Below are 27,142 nucleotides of genomic sequence, written 5' to 3'. Positions count from 1 at the left end.
CGGGAGGGCTGGCCGGCCGGCCGGCGGGCGGGGGAGGAAGGCGGAGGAGGCCGCTCCTGGGGAAGCTAATCCCGGCCCGAGGTCCAGGAGCGCAGAGACTCTGGGCCAGGGGTCGGCGGCGCGCGCGCGCCCGCCCGCCCGCTCACCTGCCCAGGTAAGTGCCGGGCCGGAGGAGGGGGCGGGCTCTGAGCACCGGACGCCGGGCGGAGGGCCGAGCTGGGGCCGGCTCCGTAAACACGGAGGGGAGCTCCGCGCTCCCCCCAACCCGAGCAGTCCCCGGCCCACCAAGCTCCAGCCCCCGCAACAGGTGTCGTGGCCTCTCGGGCTTTGGACCTGTCCGGAGACCAGCCCCAGTAACTCCGCCCCCCGCAGTGCGCTCCCGGCCCCTGGGCCAAGCGGGGCGGGGCCTTGTTGACCCTGTGGCCGCAGGTCGGGGCTCCGGGACTGGGCTCCCCGCCCGGCCATTTGGGCTACCGACCACGTCTGCTTTCTGTAACTGGGCTGCCCCGTTGGGAACTAAAGAAGGAAATGCCGGCTTTCCAGCTGGACTCTCAATTTAAAGCCTTTTTTCTTGGAGGTGGGGGTAGGGGTGGAGAGAACGGAAAAGGCTATAATAATGATAGCTAACATTTATATAGCGCTTTAAGGTTTGCGAGGACTGATTTCTCAATTCTCTTATTTCGTTTGGATAAAGAGCTTCAGTTCCTCTTAAAATTACCCTCTTCCTTCCCGCACTTGAAACACTGAACCGTATTTTCTCCGAAAAAGATCGCTCACCCAGCTATTCAAAGAGAACTGTGATCTCATGGACTTGTGAATATCCTTCCAGGATGTAGATCCCTGTCTGTCCAGTCTTCTCTTAAGTTCTTCAGGTTGGGAGGGAAAGGGGGGCGTGGTGTTTCTACTCGGTGCCGGAGGCCTTCCCCGATTTTTCCTGACATCACAGGATACCTGCCGACACTCTGGCTGTCCACCTGTCATTCCTTGCCCACACCACAGCATCAGCACATACTCATTCTTTGCCTGTTACATATTTTTTGATGACGTTTGATTCCTCCTCTTCAAAGTTCCTCATATTAATAATAATAGCTCACATTTACATAGCACTTACTTATTGTTTTAAATTTATTTTCTCCTTTCTGGCAGTTACATAGCTAGCTCTTTAAGGTTTATGCAAAATGCTTTATGTATGTTATCTCGTTTGAATCTGGTGATAACTCTGGGAGTTAGGTGCTATTATTATCTCCAATTTTACAGATAAGGAAACTGAGGCAGGGTGACAGAACTAGTATCTGAGGCAGAATTTGAATTCTATCTTCTTGACTTAGCTGCCTAATTTTTAATTTTTTGGGGAATTGTTATATTCCATCTATTCAATCACTATTTTGAAAAACATATAAAGCATCCTAACCTCTCAAGTTATTGGTGAGATTGCTTTGTATTTACTTACCTCTGTATTCTATGCATCCTTATAGAATATAAGCTTCTTGAGGGAAACAATTTGATTTTTATTGTTGAGTCCTGTTCAACTCTTTGTGACCTTTTTTGGAGTTTTCTTGGCGGATACTGGAGTGGTTTGCCATTTCTTTCTCCAGCTCATTTTACAAACTGAGGAAACTGAGGCAAACAAGGTTAAGTGACTTGCCCAGGGTCACACAGCTAATACATGCCTGAGGCTGGATTTGAACTCATGAAGATGAGTCTTCTGGATTCCAAGCTTAGTGCTAGATATAGCCATAGTGCCACTTAGCTGTTCTAAGAATGTGATGCTTTTTCGTTTTGTACGCACAGAGCCTAGGACAAAGCCTGGTGCGTTATAGGCATTTAGTGTTTGTTGAATTGAAATTGTCTTCTGAAATCCCCTTATCCCAAACCCAAACTCAGGATTTAGGACCTGTCCCATAGCATGGGGGACAGGGGGAGGAAGAGAGGGAGTTAGAATGTATGTGGATCAAAATCTGAAATCGTCTAGTCTACCCCTTCACTTTACAGTGGAGGGAAACTGAGGCCCAGAAAGAGTAAGTGACTTGCTAAGGTCACACAGCTCTTAAGTGAAAACCAATTCCTCTGATTTCTAACTTATCACCTCCTATAGACCCTACAGCCCAGGACTTGGTCTGTTAGCATCCTAGACGTAGAGCTGATCCAGTCTCCTTGTTTTGCAGATGAGGAAACTGAGAGTCAAGGAGGTTAAAAAAATTTGCCAAGTGAGACAGCTAGGTGGCCCAGTAGATAGAGCATGGGCCCCGGAGTCAGGAGGAATGGAGCTCAAATCTGGCCTCAGACACTTACTAGCTGTGTGACCCTGGGCAAGTCACTTAAACCCCAGTGGCCTCCTCCCTCTAACAAACTGCCCAAGGAGAGTCAGAGGAGGGGCTCGAACCCAGGCTATCTGACTGACTCTTGACCCAGTGGTCTCTGTCCTCAATACCCACCTGCTTCCCATAAGTGAGTCCTGTTCCCACTTTACCCAAATCTCCTAGGGAGGAAGGATCTCACACCTTTGCCACCAGTTTCCCTCCACAAATATGTATTTGGAGATCGTGGTCAGAGGACAGGAAAGGAGACCCAGTGAGGCGGGGCTGAGAAAACACTAAAGGGAAGGGGAGGAGGGGGTTAAGAAAGAGGGTGTTGGCAGGCTATGCATCTCACCCTACCAGAGTAGTTCTCAGATCTTTTCTTCTGTGAAAAGGCGAAGGAACTAGGGGAGACCCTGGGGAACCATGTAGATGTGGGAACGTCCCTGGAGCTCACCTAGGAACAAGCCTTGGAGCTCAGGAAGCCAGAGCCACTGAAAGCTTAGCCCCTCATATATCTCCTCCACCCATCCATCATCATGCCTAGGGTTTTGGAGGTCTAGTCCCAGCTGGCCTGTGTTGTGGCCACTCTCCTCACTCTTCAGGTTTAGCCTGTCTTTCCTCCAGGACCTAGGTAGACAACAGAAACTTTGCTCACCCCTGGGGTTCTGAAAATCTGGAGTCTATGCAAGGAATATCTAGACTTGGTAGAGGAGAGAAGAGACAACCTTGTCTCTGTCCACGGGACCAGCTTGGGGAATAACACAGGATGCTTAGGGCTTACAAAACATGAAGCTGAGGGTCTTGGCCCTCACTCCCGTTCTGTCTGCCTGCCCCTATGGGCTTTCTTGGGGAGCTATGAGGGGTGAGAAGAGTGGGGTGTGTGTGTGTGTATGTGTGTGTGTGTGTGCCTGTCTGTCTTTGGACTCCTGCTGTCTCTGTTGATGCCTGCCAACTGTACTGAGTCTTAAAGCTTCTCTCCCTTCTCCCTCTCCCCTTCCTCTCTGTTCTCACCTCCCATTCTCATTTCCAGGGAGCAACCTGGATGGCAGTGAAGCCACCTATAATCAGTGTCACCTTTTTATAGCCCCAAAGCTCCAGAAACAGTCAGTCAACAAGCATTGTTTAAGCACCTACCATGATTGATGCTAAGCGCTGAGGATTCAAACTAAGGCAAAAACCATCCAGACTCCCTTTTCCTTGTGGAGTATTGAGAGCCTTTAGAAAGGAAGGGGAGAGGAAGAGAATACATAGCTATGAAAATTATGAATGTCCCCTTTTCTTTCCTGTATCATCAGCCAGTCAGGGTCTTATTTACTGCTCCTAGGTGCCAGGCACTATGCTAGGTACTCATAATCTTTCTGATATACCATTAACCTCATCAGTGCAAATGCAGTGGAAAAGGATGGGAACATGGAGTTGGGATATGTGTGGGAGGGGAGGGGCAAAGGGGCCTCTAATAATTTGGGTCATTCCAAAGCCTCAGTTTCTTCATCTGTAAAATAAGGGGGTTGGGCCGGATGGCCTCTGAAATCCTTCTGGCTCTGGACTGTGGATGGAAGCTATGTAAGAGGAGGAAAGACCTGGAGTAGATTTCTATATCCCTGTGCCCAAAATCAAAGCCTCTAAATGAACTCAGAAAGCTTTGCATTCAGCCTCTGCCTGGCTCTTGTCCATTTCCTTCCAGGGCCCTCCACTCCGCATCCCTTCCCACCTCAAACAGAAAACAGGTTAGGGGACCCAGACTTTTTAATCCAAGGAGAAATTAAGACTAGTGAGGGATGTCTCCTCATTTCTAAGTGAACCCAGAGCCAGGCAGGATCCTGGGTCTCTTTCTTGGAATTCTGGACAGGAAGAATTTAGAACAATGGAGGGGGTATCCCCTAGAGCAGCCTGATGACTACAGGAGGTCACTGAGAAGCAGACCCCAACTAAGCAAACCTTCAGTGGAGGGGGGGAGCTTTAGAGAGCCCAGAGGAATCAGGTGGGGGCTGGCTAAGGAGGGAGGAGCCTACAGGGGAGACAAGCTCTTACACCATCCTTTGGGCAGCAACGCAGAAGGACCCAGAAAAGGCCTATTCTAGCCTTGCATTGGGGGTGGCAACCACAGGAGACACAGGGCCCTTGAGTCAGAAGCTACACTTGATTGACTAGGACTGCAACAGGCAAGGGTGTTTCAGTGTCCTAGAGACCACAGTCTGGCAAGGGGCAACCGGAGCAGGACTGGGTAAGGTCTATGTGCCTTTGGGGGAAAAGGGGTGGGAGGGGTTGTGTCAGATATAAGAGGTTAATCTGGGGTCCCCCCCCTGCACAGCTGGGGAGACAGAGCTGGAGAAAACCCGGAGCCATGGTGGAGGCTCTCCAAGGGGAGTTTCAGTGAGGTAGAGTTGCCCAGTGCCCACATCCTGCTTCCTTGTCCACAGCTGTGCTTCTGGGGCTCTGAGGATGACTGAGTCTGGGCCCCCCCATCCCCCATGAGGTTTTTGTGGCCCCTTTGGGTGGTTCCTGCTGCCCCTTAGGGTGTGGATCTAGGAAGGCCCTCCGAGACTGTTCCTTTTCTTTGGAGGAAGATTCTGCCTTTGAAACTCCCCACCCAAGGGCGTGTAGTAAGAATAATAATAATGTTTACATAGCGCTTTTTCCTCCTGCAACCCAATGAGGTGGGTAGGTGCAGATATATTTATCCCCATTTTATGGGTGAGGAAATGTGTTCTGAGAGGTTGAGGGACTTGCAGATCTCCTGGCAATGACTTTCCTCAGCACTTGTAGGCAGGGGTAGGGAACCCCAGCTTGGTTGCCTGGGTCCCTTTGCTTGCCTGAGGTTACCCTTTTGTGGAAAAAAAAAAGGATTCAATTATTTTGGGCTTTCCCCCCTAGGGACCTCCTTAGGTGGAGAAGAATTGACTATTTCATCTCCAGTCTGGAAACCCTAACTCCATCTCCCTGGGGTGGGGAGGTAGGTGCTGGAAAGAGAGATTTTACCTTGCTGGAGGGTGGGAAGGAGATAGACCCTGGGGCTTCTTAATTAGAATCTTCTAGAGAAGTTGATGAAAGTGGGGCCTGGGGGTGAGGCTGGGTTGTAAAGCCTGGGGCATCCTGGGTCCTAGGACCTTGGACTGACCCAGGGCTGTTGGCTATCCTGAGCACCATTCCCTGAAGAATCTTCACTGGAATCCATGTGACCCTGGTTTCTCAGAATGACTGAGGTCCCAGGGAATCCTGACTGATAAAGATAGGGGGACCTGGGCCCGTTCTTGTAGCTCAAGTAGCACTGGGTCTGACTGTGCTTTATGTAGTTGAGGATGGATTCTACTGACCCCCTCCTCCCCACATTTGTGGAAGCCTTTCCTGACCCGTTTTCCAGTGCCAGTCCATAGCTTCTTTGTGAGTATTTGTTTGCATGTTGTCTCTGCCTTATGATTGTGAGCTCCTGGTCTTTTGCCTTTCTCTAAATCCTCAGCACTGATACCTGACACACAGTAGGGATTTCATAAATGCTTGTTTTATTATATTACATATATTATGTATTATTATTATATCACATATAATAAATATATAATACTTATATATGCACATACAAATCTATAATAAAAATAAAAGGCAGTTTTCGAGAGTCAGACAAGAAACTATTGCTTTGGCCTAGTTTTCTCCTTTACGTGGGGACTAAACTGTGGACCTTGGCATCATCAGCACCATGTCAGCCTCTTTGAAGGGCAGAAGAGAGACCTGTCCGAACTCTTGGCAGGATCCTCACCGAGGCAGGAGGTATTTCGCTGACTTTGACTGACAGTTTCTCTCCTCAGATTAAAATGGCAACAATAACAACCAAAAAAACCCCCTAAACCCTATCCACTAAGAGAAGAGGAAGGGAAACTTGGGGTGAGCGTGGGCGGGGCAAGGTGCTCCTCCATTTCCTAGGGAAGCCCCTGGGACTTCATCGGCCCCCCGACTTGCGGGAGAAAAGACCCTGAATATATCAGATTGGAAATGAAGCTGAGAGCCCAGAGAAGGATGGGCACCATAGGTAGCAGAGCAAGTTGTGGGGGTGGGGGTGGGGTGGGGTGGGGTCAGAATGGGCACCCAGGAGTCCTGGCCCTCAGGCTGCCACTCCCCACAGGAGGGAAGATTCCCCAGTTTAAAGGAAAATACTTCCTGGGGACTGGCTGTAAGGTCAAGTTTAAGTTTTGGGGACTAAGGGCTAGGCTGAGGGCATAGCAGGTATGGACTTGAACTCTGCCCTGGGGGTGGGAGGGGAGATGGTTACTCACTGACGCACTTACTACCTGGGGGTAGAGAAGAGAGGCAATATTTCCCATGACCCTGTTCTGAAATGAAGTCTCACTTTGCTTTTGCTTCCTCATTTGGGAACATGAGAGCTACTGCTCTCCTTCCATTCTTTTTCCCAAGTTCTGTCTGAAGCAAAGATTTCAGGACAAAGCCTTCCATTTGCAAACCTTGGTGCTGAATTTGCAGTTGGAGGACCCAGATTTGAATCCCAACTCTTCTCAGTTGTGTGACTTTGGGCAAATCACTTCCCCTCTCTGGGATGGACTTTCCTCATCAGCAAAATAAAGGTATTCAACTAGATCAGAGATTGATACCCTTTATTTCTGTCGTGGACTCCTTTGGTGGTCTGGTGAAGCCTAGGGATCCCTTTTCAGAATGTTTTTAAATGTATAAAATAAATCATAGAGGATTACAAAGGAAACAAATTATTGAAATATAGTTCTAAATATATATATATGTACATGTATAGATATATAAAGTACATGTGTGTATGTATATATGTATGCTTATATATGTATCTCATCCCCCAGGTTGAGAAGCTCAGGTGGAGTGTTAGAGCCCAGATCTGTAACCACAGGGTATTCCTCCTTCTCACTGAGAGGGTATCTGCATGATGACTCAGTTTTTCCTACTTCCCCTTTCCCAAGCTAAGACCTAGGACTTTCCACTATCACCTACTCCTGTCCGCTAGCTCAGGCGTTGGTGTTGAAAAGAATGGGGAGACACAGCGCAGAAGAGCAGACCACCTCCATTAATTTATCCTATCCTGGGACACTTCCCCTATGTTAACTCCCTCTTTTCTTGTCCTGGGCAAGTAGAAAGGACTCTCACCCCACCAAAATGTCACTGCCCACCGGCAGATGCCCAGATTCCCATCGCTGACAAAACCTTTTAAAACTTACCTTTTTGTTGTTGTTCAGTTGTGTTGTGACCCCATTTAGGGTTTTCTTGGCAAAGATACTGGAGTGGTTTGCCATTCCCTTCTCCAGCTCATTTTACAGATGAGGAAACTGAGGCCAACAGGGTGAAATGACTTGCCTAGGGTCACACAGCTAGCAAGTGTCAGAGGCTGGATTTGAACTCAGGAAGAAGAGCCTTACTGACTCCAGGCCCAGAGTTCTATCCATTGTACCCCCAGCTGCCCTAAAAATCTACATTTAGAGAACTTAAAGTGTGAGGAGGCAACAAATTAATCTAAATTTAAACTAAGGTATAAATGACTCATGCAAGATTTCTGAGTCTGTCAACTAGCATTTATTAAGTGCCTGCTATGTTCGGGGCAATATGCTAAGCACCAGGGATATAAAGTAAGGAAAAAGATAGTCCTAGCTCAGGAGTTCACAGTCATCCCCAAAGGGATGTCTGAGAAAAGTTGTTAGTGTGGCCATTTGCAATTTTGTCTAGTGCTTTGGGTAAGAATTTTCTCTTGAACCCAAGGTTGAACCCTTCCTTCCACCCCCATCAACAGTTCCTACTCCCCACAATGAGTCAGGGTTCAGAGTCACCCAGGCACTGGCCAGCCTCCGGTACTTTCGTTTCCCTCTGGGTTGGATGGGGGAGGGTGAAAAAACGGGAACTGAGCAGTCAGCCTTGGGGAGGGTATGGGAACGTGGGAGGCGGGGTTTGGGCACATGGGAGGCAGGGGCTGGCAACCTCCCTCCTCCCAGCCCTCTCTATCCTCAGAACTGGCACCCCAAGCCTGTGCCGAGACACGGTACACTACTCGGGGTCTGCAGAGAACTGATGTGCTCTAAGGCTTAAATTAGGGTAGGGGGAAGGCACTGGCCTGTGACCTGAGGAAGAGTGCAGGCAGAAGGAGGTACAGAAAATGTCTATGCTCATTTATACCCACTCCACTGACAGAGTCCCCCTACCATTCTCTCTGCAGAGTGGAAATAACATTAGCACAGGAAGGAGATGGAGGCCTGGCTTCCGGGCCCAGCCTTGCTACTTAGGAGTTTGTATGATCTTGGACTATCACTTAACTTTGATAGCTACTGGGTTCTTTTGCCATTCATTCATTCATTCATTCATTCATTCAGCAAACATTTATTATGCACCTCCTGTATGAGAAGCTATATGAACCTTGGATAAACGACTTAAACCTTTTTTGAGGCTCAATGTTCTCATCTGTAAAATGGAGATTATGCTTGACTCTACCTCCCTGGGTTCTTGTGAGGATGAAATGAGATCGTGTATTTGAAGAGGCTCAAGGAGCTATATGTGTACATTTTTGCAGGAATCCAGACCCTGTGATTACATTGGGGTAGGGAACTCCTGGTGAGTAAACTCCCTTTACCAGTACAGATGTGAAATTCCTCTGCAGCCTAGGATGGTGAGGTCTTGGAATGGTCTTCCCCTCTAGGGAAACAGGGTTTGCCTGAATCCCATTGTGGTGGGGGAGGGGAGGGGAGCCAGGAGTTCTGAGGGCATGATGGGCCCCCATCTGGCTCCATGAGTGGAGAAAGATGCTGGTGAAGCACATACCTTGGTGTGTCCTGGGCTTCTGAGTGGGATCACAACCAGTTATTTGTCAGAGGCCAGAAGACCAAGGTCTTCCTCATTCCCAGACCGTATCTATCCACTGGACCATGCTACCTCTGTGTTGTATAAATACTATTATTATCATCATCATAACCAGCAAGGTTGCCCCTCCCCTTTTAACAGGCACCCCTCAGGCTTCCCTTTAAGGATTATTAGTCCTTCATAAGGCTGCCCATAAAAATCTCTGGGGTCAGGGGTTGGGGAGCATTGCACGGGAAGTGATTCATTCTGCTAGTCAGGGTGCTTAGTTTCCTGTGCTCCGTTCTCTAGCCAAACCGGACCACTCACTGTTACTCAATCTCATCCTTCCCTTTCCCACCTCCCATTCCTCTGCTCATTCTATCACTCGTGCCTAGAAGTGAAATCTCAGAGTCGTTTTAGTTTGGGACATATTTTCATGTGGTGGTTTACTGTTTATAAGTCTTGCTTTGAAAACTGTTATATATTCATTGCATATTTTAGATATAAGATTTTATCAGGGATAGTTGAAGCAAATACTTTTCCACTCTGCCATTTTTCTTCCAATTTTGTCTTTGTTGGTATTATTTGTGAAGAAGTTTTGGTTTTTGAGGCAATCAGGGCTAAGTGACTTGTCTAAGGTCATCTAGTTTCTGAGGTCTGTATTTGAACTCAGGTCCTCCTGACTCCAGGCCTGGGCTCTATTTACTGTGGCACTTAGCTTCCCCAAAAGTTTTTTAGGTAGTCAGAATTGTTTGTTTGAATGCTAGATTTGGAATCCCTAAAGTCAAATCCTGGATCTGTTACACACTCGCTACGTGACCTTGTGAAAGTCAGTCACTTAATTTCTCTGGGCTTCAGTTTCCTTATGTATAAAGTGATATGAGATTGGACTCGATATATCTATGACTCTATGATCTTTTCCAGTTTCATCTAACCTTTGTGTTGTCTAAGAGTTCTCCCCCTAGCGATAGTGCTGGAAAATGCTTAATCTTGTTCACTTAATTTTCTTTTTTGTGATGTGATCTTTTATATTCAGTTTGCATATCCAGTTTTAGTTTATTGTAGTTAATAGTATAAGCTGTTCATCTAAGTCTAATTTCTACCAAACTGCTTTCCAGTTTTCGCAAGTTTTCTTTTTAGAATTTTTTAAAAATTTCTTAACATTCATGTTTTTAAATTTTTGAGTTCCAAATTTTCTCCCTCCCTCCCACCCCTCCCCCATCCATTGAGAAGGCAAGCAATAGGATATCAGTTACACATGTGAAGTCATGCAATGAACAGTTCTTTTCAAAAAGGGAGTCTCACCTCCAGTAATTGATGTTTTAGGATTTATCAAATGCTAGACTACCAGTGGATAGTGGATAGATAGTGGATACTTATGGGTGCTGGGCCTGGAATCAGGAAGACTCCTCTTAAGAGTTCACATTCAGCCTTAGACACTTCCTAGCTATGTGACCCTGGGCAAGTCACTTAACCCTGTTGGCCTCAATTCCTCATCTATAAAATGAGCTAGAGAAGGAAATGGCAAACTATGCCAGTATCTCTACTGAGAAAACCCCAAAAGGGGGTCACAAAGAATCTGACGCAACTGAACAAGAACGAATTTTTTTGCTTATCAAGTTTGTTCCATTGATCTACTTTTTTGCTGAACCGATATCTACCAGTTTGGATGTCTACTGCTTCATAATATGGTTTGAAGTGGTTTGGAGATCATATTATATACCCCTTTTATTTTTACTTTTCCTCATGATTTCCATTGTGATTCTAGTTCTTCTGAATTAATCGCTCTTAAATTTTTTTAGTTCTAAGAAAGTATCTCCTTGGCAATTTTACACCAAATAATAATGATAGCTAATGTTTATATACTGCATACTATGTGCCTGGGCACTGTGCTAAGTGCTTTTGGACTACTGATCCTCACGACAACCCTATAAAGTAGGTGTTGTTATTATCCTCATTTTACAGATGAGGAAACTGAGGCAAACAGGTTAAGTGATTTGTCCAGGGTCACACAGCTAATCTGAGGTCAGATTTTAATTTGGGTCTTCCTGATTCCAGACCTGGTGCTCTATCCACTACCTCCCAGGGTGGTTTGAGAATCAAATGACATAATATTTGTTTTTGGGGGTTTTTTAAGTGCTTGGCACAGTACCTGGTATGTAGTAGGCGTGATATATAAATGCTTATTCCCTTCCCTTGCCATGTGGTTAGCAGACTGAAACCAGTTGCAGAGTATCTACACATGCTTCCAAGTCTCTCGAAGGCATTCCATTCCTTGTCATCGCAAGTCTTCTGGAAGCAGGCTCTCCAGCTTCTCCATGTGGGGGATTTTGTATCAGTTCAATATGCCGATGAACTCCATTCATTCATTCAGTAGACATTTACTAAACACCTACTGTGGGCCAGGCACTGTGCTAAACTCTGAGGATACAAAAAGAGGTTAAAGACAGCCCCTGCCCTCAAGGAGCTTACTCTATGCATGCACTAGTCTCCATTTGTAGACATGACCCAACTGTAAAGAGCAGATATCTGTCCTATTATTTATTTCCCTTAATTTTTTGTAAAAACAAACAGATTTTTTTTAAAAATATATTTTATTTTCAATTCAGGAAACAAAACAATACTTCCATAACACCATACAATAAAAAAGAGTATTGCACACAAAACTGCAAATCTATCATGTACAACTTTCTGTTCACTCCAAATATACAACAAAGTTATCATGTAAATTTCTTTTTATTCTTGTTTTTTCTTCCCTTCTCCCCTGCCCCCCACCCTGGAGGGGACTACCATTAGACATAGATAGATAGATAGATAGATAGACAGACAGACAGACAGACAGATATAGAGATAGGTAAAATTATTCTATACATACTTCTATTTATCAGTTCTTTCTCTGGATCCAGATACCATCTCTCTTTATATGTCCTTTATTTTTAATTTGTGTATTTATAATAGTCAAAATGACTTAGTCGCTCAAAGTCATTCTTAAAACAATATTGCTGTTATTGTATACAATGTTCTTTTGGTCTGCTCACTTTGCTCTTCAACATTTCATGCAAGTCTTTCCATACCATTCTAAGATCAAGAGTTCATCATTTCTTTTTTCTTTTCTTTTTTTTTTTTGGCTAGGCAAGGGGGTTAAGTGACTTGCCCAGGTCACACAGCTAGCGTTATGTGTCTAAGGTCGGATTTGAACTCAGGTCCTCCTGAATCCAGGGCCAGTGCTCTATCCACTGTGCCACCTAGTGGCCCCGAGTTCATCGTTTCTTATAGCACAGTAGTATTCCGTCACAACCATACACCACAACTCGTTCAGCCATTCGCCAGTTGATGGGGATCCCTACAATTTCCAGTTTTTTGCCTCCTCAAAAAGAGCTGCTGTAAACATCCCATTCACATTCAAAGTTATAATTACTATTTGTAAAATAATAATAATATAATAATTACTATTTGTGAATTTCACTCCATCTTATTTTTTACTCCCTATTTTCTTTCTCAGCCTCTCTTTTTATACTATCCCTGTTACCTTATCTTCTCCCCCTGCCCCCCAATCTCAATCCACACACCCCTCCAAAAGTCCCACCATCTTCTCCTCCCACCCTCCTAAATCCCAATCCATACCCCCCTAAAAGTCCTTCCCCTCCCTGTTCCCCAGTTTTCTCACCTGTCTACATGTACGGAAGACTTCTATACCTTTGCCAACATACATGTTTTTTTCCTCTTCAGCCCTGATGAAAGTAAGGTTCCAACATTATTAACCCTTCACCCCCACTTGCTTCCTCGGTATTAGCTCTTCCTTTCACACCCCATTTTTACAACATAATTGCTCTTTTTTACCTTTTCCTACTTTTGTTTTGTTTTTTAGAATCACCGTATCATACACAACTCACTCCCAACATTTTTTTGAACCTAAAAATTATAATTTTTGTGTAATGTTAAGATTAATTCCTAGTATTTATCTGAACAATGTGAGTCACCTATTATTCCTTATCAAACAAGTTTTCATACATCTAGGGTACTTTCAATTACATTCATAGTTTTGGAATATAGGGGCTTGTGCAATTGATATTTTTACTATATAAGAAAAAAAGTGATAAAGTATGTAAAATGAGCATTGACTACTACTTGGCTTTGTTTTCTCTTTGCAAATTCCTCCTGCAACTGATGCTATACACAGAACACAGGGGATCCCATCCAGCAGGATGATTCACTGTTACAGTTCTCAAATGCGTGCAACTCTGTGGACCTCAATGGAAAACCTTTCACTAATTTCCAAAGAAATGGGCCCCTCTCCACCCCCCAATATTAGTATCAAAACCAAACTGAGTTTGTCCTGAGATGTGAAAATGGTTGTCTCTCAGCTGCATGGGCTATAAGCATAAGAAAATGAAAGGTTCCTTTGGAGGGAGGGTTATATTTCTTGATTCAAGAGCTTTCCCCTGGAATATCCAGCAAGGCCTTGTCTCTCCAAACCTGGCGGCCCCATATCACTTCCTTCAGGGCTGTCACCCCTTCCACACTTTTTTCCTTCAAGGCCAAAGCCAGGGGAATAGGCCTGTTTCCTGCTTCTTGAGACACGAACATCACTAGGCTCTTTGCAAAAACATGGATGAGGGGCTCATCTTGCCCGAGGAGCACTCTAGTAGTGATATCTGCAGGCTTGCAGATACCATTGGTTTTTATTTTTGGTGTGTTTTTTTTTTTTTGGCTAGGCAATGGGGTTAAGTGACTTGCCCAGGGTCACATAGCTAGTGAGTGTTTTTGTGTCTGAGGCTGGATTTAAGCTCAGGTCCTGCTGAATCCAAGGCCAGTGTTCTATCCACTGCGCCACCTAGCTGCCCCCTGCAGATATCATTGGGTGTTCTTGTCCTCACAGCATCAGCACAGGTCTGTGAAAGCTTTCTTCACCGAGGCTCAACGTTTCTTTCAAACTACTTTAGTAATGATGACAGTTTAAAGAAAACTGATAACATTTTCATATATATATGTATGCATATATAAAGTAAACAGTTTGACCTTATATTTCTTCTGGATCTTTTATATTGAATATTTCCAATGACTTTTTATATTGCATTTTTCAATGAGTCTTTTTGTCACTAATACCTGAAAGTCGTTCAGTTCATCAAATGACCATTTTTTTTTCATTTAGGATTATACTCAACTTTGCTGGGGAAGTTATTCTTGGACACAACCCCAGCTCTTTTGCTCTTAGAAATATAATGTTCCAAGACCTATGGTCTTTTAGAGTGGAAGCTGCTAGGTCTTGTGAAATCTTGACTGTATTTCCACGGTATTTAAATTGGTTTTTTTTTTTTACTTGTTGCTTGCAATATTTCCTCCTTAATGTGGGAGTTTTGAAACTTGGCTATGACATTCTTCTAAGTTTTCCTCCTGTGAATCTCTTTCAGTTGATGAACAGTAGATTTTTTTCTATTTCTCCTTTACCTTCTTGTTCTAGAACTTCAGGCAGGGCTTTTTTCCTCAATAATTTCTTGTAATATTGTATCCAGATTCTTTTTTTTTTTAATCATAACTTTCTGGTAGTCTGACAGTTCTTACCTTGTCTCTCCTCAATCTGTTCTCCACATCAGTTTTTCTAAAGAGATGTTTGAGATTCTCTTCTATTCTTTCTAGTTTTATTATTTCTTAGTGTCTTATAATGTCTTCTAAACAATTAGATTTTAAGCTGTAGCAGGGACTATGTTTCACTTCTTTGTGTCCCCTACACCTAGCACGTAGTAGGCATTTAACTTTATGGGAGATACGAGGCAAGTTCCTTGCCCCTAAGGTCCATATGATCCAGATCAGAGAATTTGCCAAACTTCCTTGGTTCTTGGCACTGTCAATGTCTCTGTAATTTTTTTATGGTATCCCCAGGCCAAAAGAAATACCTAGTAGTTCTGTTTATTATACATTTAGGTCCAAACAACTAAATAAGTATTTGTGTCCTTTTAACTTAGTAACTGTTTGAAAAAAAACCCATACATTTAAAGAAAAAATGATATTTTTATTGCATCCTTAAATAACCACAGTAACTTGTGGCAGCTAGGTGGTACAGTAGAGTGCCGAGCTTGGAGTCAGGAAGAACCGAATTCAAATTCTGACTTAGCCACTTACTAGCTGTGTGATTCTAGAGAAGTCACTTAACCTCTATTTTCCTCATCTGAAAAAAGGGATAATAATTGTCCCTACCTCTCAAGGCTGTTGTGAGAATCAAATGCGATAATACTTGTAGAACACAGCAGACCTTTAAGTGCTGTATATAAATACTAAAAAATACTATAAAAACAGCTGCCGTTGTGGCTGTTGCTACTACTACTCCTGTTGGTGTTGAGTCATTTTTCAGGCCTGTCCTACTCTTCATGACTTCATTTGGGGTTTTCTTGGCAGCGATACTGGAGTGGTTTGTCATTTCTTTCTCCAACTCATTTTACAGGTGAAGAAACTTCAGCAGACAGCTTAAGTGACTTGCCCAAGGTCACACGGCTAGTAAATGTCTGAAGCTGGATTTGAACTCCGATCTTCCTGACTTCAGGCCCAGCATTCTATCCATTGGGCCAATCTAGCTGTCATAGCTATTATGAATAGGGGGTGTGTGTTGTGTGTGTGTGTGTGTGCGTGTGCCCCTGTTGGACACAGCACAGTTTCTCAAACCTTGGAATCAGGATGCCACCTCATTTCCTGTTCCACATTGATTTTCTTGCAGTACTTAAATTTTATCATAGCAACTGCCAAGCCTCCAGCTCTGCAAAGGTATGAGAGTTGCAAACAAGAATGTTAAAAAAAGTTATTTATGTAGCCAAAGTACACGTGAATAAGAGCATATTACACATATCTCAAATCCAAAGCAATATAGTGTGGGCTAATGTTGAAAATGTGAACTACCCCAGTCTAAGAGATTGTGGGGTGCCTGAGACACATGTGAGAATTGCTGTGTGTTGAGTTCACCTGGGACTTGGAGTCAAGAGACCTAAACTTTAATCCTGACTGATACTTCCTAGCAGTATGAATCTAGGCAAGTTATTTAACCATTTTTTAATGCCTCAGTTTGCTAATTTATAAAATGGGACTAATATTTGTAGGCCTACACTAAAATCCTGCTTCAGCATAATGATATAGGAGTGAGCCTGGCCTCACAGGCTCTTGGAAGTACTATCCAGTTCTTTGACTATGGACACAGTGACGGGCTGGCTGGCTATTGATCATGCAGGGGCCGGCTAAGCTGAAGGAGGTTCTTCATCAGTAAGTTGGCCAGAATACAGTTTTTTGGGGGGAGTGCTCCAGAAACTCATAAGGCCCACCTTCTTTGTGACACCGAAAGGCCATGATCTGTGTCTGTGGAGGAGGTACCCACTGGATGAATTGTGGAAGTCAGTCTTTGTTCCTATGATACTTTGCAGTACTGGGACAGAAAAACATCATCTCTAGTGGAAAAAGCTCTGGATTTGAACTTTGGCTGAGTTCCTACTCTATCACTTATTTGCTCTAATCTTGGGGAAATGACAACCTCTGAGCCTTAGTTTCCTCATTTGTAAAACAGGAATAAAAATACCTGTCCTATCTACTTCACAAGGTTGTTGAGAATACAATCAAATAATGAACATAAAAGTGCTTTACAACCATCAAAAACACTTGATGAATGAGCAACTATGTTTCATCATGTTCTCCCTTCCTAGCATTGCCCTTGACATTTTTTGCTTTGTGCAAGGCAGTGAGACATCCATCTTTGATTACATGCCCCACCCCCTTCTTTATATCATTCTTTCCCTTTGTCTTTCTAATTGGGGAGATGCACTTGAGTGACCTTCTAAACCCCAAACCCCAACTGTCTCCCTGATTATGTCTCTGTTGAGTAATCACTTTTTGCCCAATAATCCCATTGTCTTATGGGGGCAGAGATGCCAAGGAAATGGAAGACAGTCTCTAATCTACAGAAATTTATAATCTTGCTCAGGAAACACACAAACATACTCTAAATGCATCTTTCCACATGTATGTGACCACACAGAGACACACGAGAAAATTTGGATGTTTGCAAAGAAGTAGATCAAGTATAATTTGACACAGTAATCACAAACTAGACTTTTCTGTTGTGGGTGGAGACAGTGTCTATCCTAGGTGTGGGAAGGAAGCTCTGACTGGCTTGCTTTGAGGAAGAGGTTGTATATAGTGTAAGTAGAAATAACATTGGTTTGGGAATCAGGAGACCCAAACAGATTCAAGTTGAGAAGACTTAGAAGGGACCGTGAGGGCTATGTGCAAGTAATTGATGGACTGTCACATGGAAGAGGGTATTCTCCCTTTTTTTTTTTAATTTAAGATTTTTTTTCTCCATTCTTAACATTTGTTTTTTAAAATTTTGAGTTTCAAATTCTCTCCTTCCCTCCCCCCTCATTGAGAAGGCAAGCAATGTATTCCCTCTTTTTAAAAAACTTCTCTTATTTCCTTAAAATTTTAAATTAAAAAGTCCTTTTATTATTATGAACTTGATAAATGTCAACAAATAGTTTCCCCTATGAAAAAGGATGGAAAAAGAGGGCTGCATATGAAACCATGTTATTCTTGTTATTATGTCATTTTTATTCACAAAGGGTAGAACTAGGAGCAATGAGTAGAAATTATGTTTAGGCTAAAGAAAAAGTCCCTGACAATCAGAGCTAGCCAAAGACTTCCCTTCTCACTGGATACAGGCAGAAACAGGCAGGAAAAGACCTAGGAACAGTGGGGTTGGTTGTCAGCTCTCCTGCAGAGGGGCTTCTTCATTTAGTGGGGACTAGAGTAGGCAGATGACCTCTGAGGTCCCTTTAATTTAAGATTTAAGATAAAGATTCATTTAAGAGTTTAAGATTCTATGATCCAGAGTCTTCCACTAACAAGTCAGTTCACCATTTTGGAGGCAGCTGGGGTTAAGTGACTTGCCCTGAGTCACACAGCTAGTAAGTGTCTAAGGCTGCATTTGAACTCAGGTCCTCCTGACTCCAGGGCTGGTGTCCTGTCCACTTTGGCACATTGTTGGCCCCAGCTCACCATGTTGGACCTCAGTTCCTTTACTGTAAAACGAGGTAGGGTTGGACTAGATGACCTCCCAGTTCACTTCCAGAAGGGAAGTCCAAGGGGGATGATGGTGATCAGGGCCAAGGCTTCTAGTCTCAGGGTTATCACATGATAACTAGGGTTAAGTACTTCAAAGCTTCCTTCTCTGTTCTTCTGCAGGGTGGGAAAGTGAATTTCCAAGGAAATGAAGTCCAAGTTGCCCAAGCAGACACAGGGACCAGTCCTTAAGCCTATTGGTCAGTCAGCCTGGGGATGGGGCCCAGTCGTGCAGTCTTCACACATCTCTATTTAGCCACTTTGAGCAAACCAAAAGAAATGTTTGGAGGAGTGGGCATAATTGCTTTTCTTCCTTTCTCTGAAAACAAGACCAGGCAGATATAAGATCACAGGAGTCAGCTGGGCTTGGAGCCAACATACCTGTGTTTAGTCACTTTTCATTGCAGATCTGAGTAAGGTGTCTTTGTCAGACTCCAGGTTTTCTTTGGTATATGGAGAAAATAAAGCATCCTTTGTGTCCCCTCCCCCCATCTTAAAATTTAAAGTTGTTGGAAAAGATCTTAGAAATCATCTAATCAATCTCTTTTGTTTTACAGATGAGGAAACTGAGGTTTAGCGAGGTTAAATAATTTGACAAAGGCCATCCATATTTTAGCTGAGCTGGAATTTGAACACAGATCTTCCGACTCTTGAATCCCATGCTCTTTCTTTGAAACACAATGTCACAGGGCTCAAATTCCTTCTTCCCCTGACCTCTGTTGCTTTTTGTTCCCCTCTCCCATTCCTTTTCTTCTTTCTCTGTCCACTTCCACATGTAAAATTAAATTGGACAACTGAAGGTCATAGAGAGGGGAGGGTGGGACTAAATTTTCAGGATCCTTGTCTGGGGAGAATGTGGTGTATGCTGATGGATGCAGCTCAGGATTTATTTTAATAACTTTAAAAGCAATGAAAAATGAAGTGGAAGTTCCTGTGAGAGTAGAGCCACATGTCAGAAACTTTTGGGTCCAGAGGAGAAAGTCCAGTCTGACCAGTGCTGGTGGTGGTTGGCCCCAGGCTCTAATGCTTCTTCAACCTCTTCATCGAGGACCAGCTTTCCCACCTCTTTCCCTGACTTCTTCCACAGGTCCACCAGCCTGCCATGACCCTACCTGTGCCACCTCCACCTCGACGGGTGCGGCTCAAGCCCTGGCTGGTTGCCCAAGTGAACAGCTGCCAGTACCCAGGCCTTCAGTGGGTCAACGAGGAGCGCAAGCTCTTTTATATCCCCTGGCGCCATGCCACCAGGCATGGCCCTGCCCAGGATGAGGATGACAACACAATCTTCAAGGTATGCAGGGACCTAAAGAGACAGTGGAGGAGATAATGGCAAGAGTTTTAGACCCTGAACCCTCACATGATACCCTTGCCTTGAAGAAAAATGGATGTAATCTCTGCAGGCTAGGCTTCATTGCCAACCCAGCTGTTGGCTCCTCCTCTTTATTATGGATTAAGACTTGGGCTTTTACCCAGTTTTCCCTTTACACTTAGAGGATAAGGGGACAGACACATTGTTGGTGACAGTAATCCCTCATACTTGTATTTTGGCTCCACATACCTATGACACCTATAATTCCATTTGACAGAAACAGTTCACACTTAGTGGAAAGTGTTAGATTAGGAAGAAGGAGAGGCCTGGGTTCAAATTCTGCCTGTAACACTTACTAAGCTGTGTGCACTGATTCTGAGGCTCAGAAATGTTAAATGACTTCTCCATAGTCACATAGCTAGTAAGTGCCAGAGGGAGGATTTGAACCCAGCACCCTTCTCATTCCAAGTCCAATTGCTATGTCTATTCTACTGCACTGCTTTTCATTTTATCCCCAACAACCATGTGGTAGGGATGGACATTGCTTTCCCATTTTTATAGGTGAGGAAACTGAGGAATAGAGAAGGTAAGACTCACCTAATTAATCTGTTAGTGGTAGAGCAGAGACGAGAAGCAATAATGATTGTAGTTAAGAAAAGGGAGGAAAAGGTGTGTTTCTGAATCTGCAGCAGAGACAGAAGAAGAGATTTCAGAGTCAGTTTCTGCCTGGGGAGAGGAGTGAAGGGTTAAGGTAGGATTGGGGGAGGAGAGATGGTAAAAGCTTCCTAAAATTCCTCCCAGCTCAGCCTTCCTTCTGTCAGGTTCTGGGCACCTCTTTGTTGGCATGTCTGCCTGGTGTCTTCTTACCTATCTCTCCTGACACCCGCGTTCTCTCTAAAGCTTCAAGTACCCATTTAGAAACTGAAGAGTAGGGTGGGATCTGTCTTGGCTTCAGTCTTATCCTTGGGGTCTGGGGTGGGGAGTTTGGTGCACTAGCCTCAAGGTAACCTCTGGACTCTTCCCCTCCATTCTCCCCACCCCTCCAGGCTTGGGCCAAGGAGACAGGGAAGTACACGGAAGGTGTGGACGAGGCAGATCCTGCCAAGTGGAAGGCCAACCTTCGCTGTGCCCTCAACAAGAGCCGAGAATTCCGCCTCCTTTATGATGGGCCCCGAGATATGCCACCCCAGCCATATAAGATCTATGAGGTCTGCGCCTCATGCCCTACTCCTGCAGGTACTTCCCCCTGTCCCAAGGGGGCCTGTGAGACTCCTAGGGATGAAACCTGGGGGTGAACTCTGGAGGGTGGTCCGAGCGATGCAGCTCCAGCCTCATTCATTGCCATCTGCCTCTTTGGGTTGGAAGCAGCCCTGGTTCCTGATTGCCTGCATCTGGTTGCCTTTCTCCTCGGGTAGATAGTGTGGGAGGATGAAAAGTAGTGCAAGAGAGTACAGGGTTTCAGATGCTGCCTCGGTATGACCATGGGCAAATCCCTTAACCTCTTTGAGCCTCAGTTTCTTCATTTGTAAAATGAGTGGGTTGGAGTGGATGACCTTGGAGTTACAGCTCTAGACTTATGATTGACCCTCTGACCTATCAGGTAGGTACAAGTAGAATCCCGTTTGGCTTCGGGGTCCATTCCAGCTACCGACTGTTTTGGTGTGATCTCTTGATTCAGATTGGACCTACAGGATGCTTCTGGGGAAAGGGGCTGGGAGAGCAGGAGACCAGTTAGGGGACAGATCATTCCTGGAATTTAGAGTGTCTTCAGAGACAATACTCCCCTCCTCCATGAGGGAGTCTAGCAGACCAGGAACTGACTCCTATGCAGCTCCTTGCCAAAGTGACCCTGCTTGGCCTGGGATTTGTGAATGCGGCAGTAAGTTCAGAAACCTCCTTGGGAAGAAGAGAGAAGGAGCAGGCTTCCTTGATGATGTACTCTGAATAAACACGCATGCATCCGTCTGCTCTTAGTGTGAGGCAGTCTCTTTGGGGTTTTCAGTGTCAGGCAGCGTCAGTCTCCTCTGTGGTCTCAGTTTCCTTGGTTGTCATCCCAATGGAACTTCTGAGCCCCTGGACATCACTTCCTCCCATGCTGCCCAGGTTCCTCCCCTCTCCTTTTTTCTTTCCTTCAGAGTCCCTCCCTGGTGAAGAAGATGAGGAGGATGAGGAGGTGAGTTCTGAAACAGAACCAGGTTGAGGTGGGGAGTGGGGTGCCTCTTAACTCTGTCCTCTGCAGATGTGCATGCTTCTTAGGAAGTTGCCTCTCACTCTTTTCTCCAAGATTCCACATTCAACAAATATTAAGCATGAGGCATTTCCAAGTGTCCATGATGGACATTAGGAATATAGAGTTGATAGACTCTGTTTTCAAGGTGCTTACAATCTATAAGGATGAAAAGACAAGTCCACGGTAGTAACTGCTAGCATTTATATTGCTTCAAAATTTGCACTTTACACATTAACCTCATTTGTTCTATACAATGACCCTATTACATAGGTGCTATTATCATCCCCATTTTACAGATTGATTCTAAGAGAGCTTATGTGACTTGCCCAGGATCATACAGCTAATCAGTGTCTAAGGTGGAACTTGAACTCAGGTTTGCCACCTAGCTACCGAATAACTAACATAAAGGAGAGCATGACAGTTGCCTTGGCAAAGTGTTGTGAGAACACACAACATGGGAGGGAGAGACACCATCCATTCCCTCTTTCCATACAGATTACTCCAGGAGTTTTATCTCCAGCCCTGACCTCTCTTCTGAGCCACAGACCCCAGTCTCCACTTGGATGTCCCACTGGTGCCCCAGGCTTAACTTGTCCCAAGCCAGTCTTACTACTTTCCCCATGAGCCAGCTCTTTTTGTCTTCACTATTTCAGGGGCACTGCTGTTCTTTCGGTCTCCCATGTCCAAAACCTTAATGATATTGAGTTTTCCTTTTCCTCTTCCTGTAACCAACTGGTTACAGAGTCCTATTGATTCTATGTTTTTGTCTCTCATATCCATCTCAATCGCCTCATTCCCACTACGTACTAACATCCCAGTGCTTCCATGGTTTCAATAACCTCCTAACAGGTCTTCCCATTTTTATAGCCTGACCCAAATCAATCCTTATGCACAAATCTGACTTCATTCCTCTGTTCTGTGACATATCTTCAGTGGCTCTTAATTGTCTGCCAGGTGAATAAAGTTTAAGCTGTTTGCCTAGCATTCAAGGCCCTCCACATTCTGTTGCCACCTAAGTTTTCCAGCCTTTTTCTCACAGTAGGTCCCTCCATATATCGTGATGTCCAATCAAACTTAACTTGTCTCCTGTACATACCTTGTACTTTCTTCTCTCAGTGCATTTGCTTCTGCTGTTTCCTACACCTGGAATGCCTTTTCATTTGATAAATTCCTACTCATCCTTTAAACGCCCACTTCAAACAGTACATCAATGTAGTAAGTGCTTACTCTATGCCATGCCTTATGCTAAGTGCTGGAAACACTAAGAAAAAGCAAAAACACTTACTTCGTGATTTATATTCTGACTCAAGGGTCATCTTGTCCAAAAGCTTTCTCTGAAAGCCCACCCAGGGGGAAATGACCCTTTCTTTTTCCCTGAAAGCTCACGTGAAGTACATTAGGAGAAGTGGGGGTGAAGGGGAAAAGAAAGTGCCACTGTATATTATAATTACCTGTATATTTCCCATGACCTTCCTCCTCCCCTCTGTCTCAAGATCCACGAAGGTAGGGACCGTGTCTTAAATAAAACTGATCACCTCCAGAACCTGGTACAATTCTGTGCACACAGTATGTGCTTCCAACATGGAGGCTAGGCAGACATTTGAAAAGCTAGGATGAGAACAGACCCAGGAGAGTACTGATCATGAAGGCATGAAAGATAAAGCGAGGCAAGGAGTTTGGTGCCAGATGGTGGAGTCCTTGGAATGCCAGGAGAGGTCTGTACTTCATTTAGTAGGCCATGGAGAGCCATTAAAGGTTTTTCTTCATAGAGGGATGCACTCCCCATCTTGGAGGCTGTTCTGACTCCAAGAATTCTTCCTACTGATGCTTCTGGTTTGTGTGATCTTTTTCCTTTCCAAAGGGGCTTCATATATACACCAATCTTGTGAGGGAATTAGAACAGATAAAATTATACTCATTAGATAAACAAGGTTGAGTGATTTGCTTGCCCACGATCACTGGCCAGATCTGGCATCCAAACCTACGTCTCCTGACTGCTAGTCCAGGCCTAACTAAGGCTGAAGGCAGGGTCAGTTACTTTGTGTTCCATATGTATTATCTCGGCATTTTATATCCTGTTATTACAATAACAATGATTAATCTTTCCTTCTCTCTCCCCGCTAGCTACAAAGGATGTTGCCATCTCTGAGCATCACAGGTGAACCCTGGGGGCTTGGTGTACTGTGGTCAGGTGGGGGCAGGGGGGGGTGGGAGGAGGCCTGAGTTCTGGAGCTGGTAGCAGAGACTGTGGGGTCTGGGGTTTTCTTGGGAGGGCTCCTGGGGAGGGGGGTTAATGACTGCTTCTTTTTTTGAGGCTACAGAACTACCACCACCTGCCCCCTCCATGGTCCCCTATAATACTTTGCCGAAGGAAGAACAGAAGTGGCCATCCGCCAGTCTTCAGCCGCCTCCCGAGCCCCCCATCCTGGCTCCTCCACCTGGCCCCTCTGCCACTTTTGGGGAACTGATCCCTGAAGTCCTTCCAGCCTTGGCGCCTGGGCCTCTAGCTGCCAGCTTGGCTCCCCCTCCAGAACAGCTGCTGCCCGATCTGCTCATAAATCCCCACATGTTGCCATGTAAGGACCTCTTAGCTGGGGATGGGGAGGGTTGAGAGAAGCAGCTGGAAATGAGGAAGGAATAGAAGGCAGCTAGAGGTGGCTAGAGTCAGTGAGGGTTTCTTCCCTTGAGAGATTATGTGACTCTTAGGCAGAAGTGTGAGCAAGGTGCTTGGAAACGGAGGGCCAGAGCATCCTTTCCAACAAGTCAAGTCATTAAGCATTTGTGAAATGCCTGCTTGGTGACAGGCATTGTGGTAAGCATTAGAAGGAGAAGAGCTAAAGATGGTCCCTGCTCTCAGGGAGCTTGAAGTCTAATGAGGGAGTTAGCATGCAAACAACTATATACTACAAAATATAAACTGCTTAAGTTGGAAATCATCCCAGGGGGAACTAAGCAGTCACGTATTAAGGATCAAGGGCCGCAGTGTGGGACTAAGGTTGGCAGTGTTGGTCCAAAGAGATTATTAAGAGAAGGAAAAACTAAGTCGAGAGGGAGGGGGTAGGCCTAAGACACACTTAAGGTGATCTTATTTGTGGAGAGAACTGGGATCAAGGCGCAGTGGGAGCTCATATGGGTCTTGGGTGTTGGGCTGGCCGGGGTGTCCCCTTCCACAGTGACCGACCTGGAGATCAAGTTCCAGTACCGAGGCCAGCCACCCTATTCCCTCACCATCAGCAACCCCCAGGGTTGCCGCCTCTTCTACAGCCAGCTGGAGGCTACCCAGGAGCAAGTGGAACTCTTTGGCCCGGTGAGCCTGGAGCAGGTGCGTTTTCCTGGTCTGGAGGGTATCCCTAGTGAGAAGCAGCGCTTCTATACCCACCAGTTACTAGATGTGCTGGACCGAGGACTCATCCTGCAGCTCCAGGGCCAGGATCTCTATGCCATCCGTCTTTGCCAGTGCAAAGTGTTCTGGAGCGGACCTTGTGCCACACCCTCTGCCATGCCACGCCCCATCCAACGAGAGAAGAAGACAAAGCTTTTCAGTCTTGAGCAGTTCCTCAATGGTGAGGCCAGCTCTCTGGCTTTGCTTTTCTCTAGGGTTTCTTTGGACCCCCATCTGTTCCTACAACCCGGTGCTGTCCTCTGACTTTCATCACGAGTGTTTGCTCCCCCACTGACCATTCTGGGTGTTGACGGATGGGTGCCAGGCTGAAGACTAGATCTTACTAACTGTAGTCTCTTGGTTCCATTCTCTACCCTAGAACTGATCCTGTTTCAAAAGGGCCAGACCACGACTCCACCAGCTTTTGAGATTTTCTTTTGCTTTGGCGAGGAGTGGCCAGACAGAAAACCTAAGGAGAAGAAACTTATTACTGTACAGGTATGTATTGAACAAATGGGTCCCATTACTTCACAGCCTGACCCCTTCCTCATTACTCCCCTCTATGCACGCCACATTCCAGGCATACTGGCCTGATCCCACGAAGCTCCCATCTCCCATCTCTCTATGCCTATATCTAAAATGTCCTCCTTCCCACCCTCTCAGGATCCCCAGCTACCTTTAAGACTCAGCTCAAATATCACCTCCTCCAGGAGGCCTTTTCTAGCCTCCACAGCTGCTGGTGCCTTCTGTCTAAGGCTACCCTCCATCTCCTCCTGATTGGTACGCAGGTTTGCAGGTTTACTTATGTTCTCTCTTATTAGAATGTAGTCTATTGAAGGGAATGTTTTTGCTTTTTTTTTTGTATCCCTAGTACTTAGCACAGGGCCTAGCACATGAGTGCTTACTAAATGCTCATTGACTGATAAGGGCTCCAGTTCCCTCATCAGTAAAATGAGCAAATGGATCACTCTTGAGATCTCTTGCAGCACAGAATCCTGTGATCTCTCCCTTGCCTCAGCTTTTGCTTCAGAGATCGTCAGGGGTGTTGGAGATGGTAGCCGCCCAAAGTATTCCTATCTCCTTCACTATCCCTCTCCTTCCAGGTTGTGCCAGTAGCGGCTCGGCTTCTACTAGAGATGTTCTCGGGGGAGCTTTCCTGGTCAGCTGACAGCATCCGGCTGCAAATCTCAAACCCAGACCTAAAGGACAGGATGGTAGAGCAGTTTAAGGAGCTACATCACATTTGGCAGCTACAGCAGCGCCTGCCGCCTGCCCCCTCTGTGCCTCCTGGACAGGGCCTTCCTGCTGGCACGGGGCCCTGGCCCATTCACCAAGTTGGCATGCATCAGTGAAGCGGCTGCTCGTCATCCATCCCTCACAAGCTTTTATATGAGAACTGATCTCAGTGTGCTAAAGACCCAGGGGCTACTTTTAGAACCAGCATGGTCCAGGCCTTCTGCCGAAGAGGGCTTTGTGCTCAGAGGGAGAAGGGTTAGGATGGCAGGTCCCTGGGCTCGCCCTACCAGCAGGAGCTTGTAGGGAAGATGCTTTGGGCTGCCAGAGCTTTGTCAAGCTGCATTAGGAGGAACTCGGCCAACACTTGATATGGAAGGCTTGGAGCAAGGGATTTCTGGGACCTTGAGAAAAAGGCAGTGCTTTTCCATTCTCCCCACTTTCAGTGGAAGGAAAAAAAGTGCTGCCAGCCAGGCAGACCTCAGTGGAGGACAATAGCAGCTCACAGGGGCTGAAAGATCTATCTCAGCAGATGGCTCATCGACATCTACAGCCGTTTCCCTTATTCTTAGAGAACAGGCGTATAAAGACACTTGTTTCGCAAAGGAGCCACAATTTAAGGTGGTAGCTACTCCCACTTTTGAGGGCATAGCAAACAGCTAGAGTAGGAAATGGGATTTTGTAATGCAGTTTTAAATTGCTGTGAGGGTGAACTATGACTGGTAAGCCATATTGACATTAAAAGATTACAAATTTATTGGCTTGTCTGAATTGCTCTTACCTGTTTCTAGTATCACCCTACCCCA

At 45.4% G+C, this 27,142-nt stretch overlaps 1 protein-coding gene across 2 annotated transcripts; it reads left to right on the top strand.

Annotated features, from left to right (window-relative positions):
• Positions 1–27,093, top strand: IRF5 (interferon regulatory factor 5). Of its 2 annotated transcripts, none has more exons than XM_021002341.2 (9): positions 1–154; positions 19,270–19,473; positions 20,538–20,727; positions 21,627–21,664; positions 23,846–23,879; positions 24,043–24,297; positions 24,895–25,284; positions 25,483–25,601; positions 26,207–27,093. In XM_021002341.2, exons 2-9 carry the CDS (start codon positions 19,285–19,287, stop codon positions 26,453–26,455), a joined length of 1,464 nt encoding a protein of 487 aa, XP_020858000.1. In that variant the 5' UTR covers positions 1–154; positions 19,270–19,284; the 3' UTR covers positions 26,456–27,093. The 2 variants fall into 2 exon arrangements, with proteins under 2 accessions (XP_020858000.1, XP_078009967.1); XM_078153841.1 differs by lacking the exon at positions 1–154 and adding an exon at positions 4,341–4,524.
• Positions 27,094–27,142: the final 49 nt, after the last annotated feature.

This window comes from Phascolarctos cinereus, unplaced genomic scaffold (genome assembly GCF_003287225.1).
Source record: "Phascolarctos cinereus isolate Bilbo 61053 unplaced genomic scaffold, phaCin_HiC Scaffold_1;HRSCAF=81, whole genome shotgun sequence".
Classification (NCBI taxonomy): Eukaryota; Metazoa; Chordata; class Mammalia; order Diprotodontia; family Phascolarctidae; genus Phascolarctos; species Phascolarctos cinereus.
This window is presented reverse-complemented; position numbering and strand designations above follow the sequence as displayed.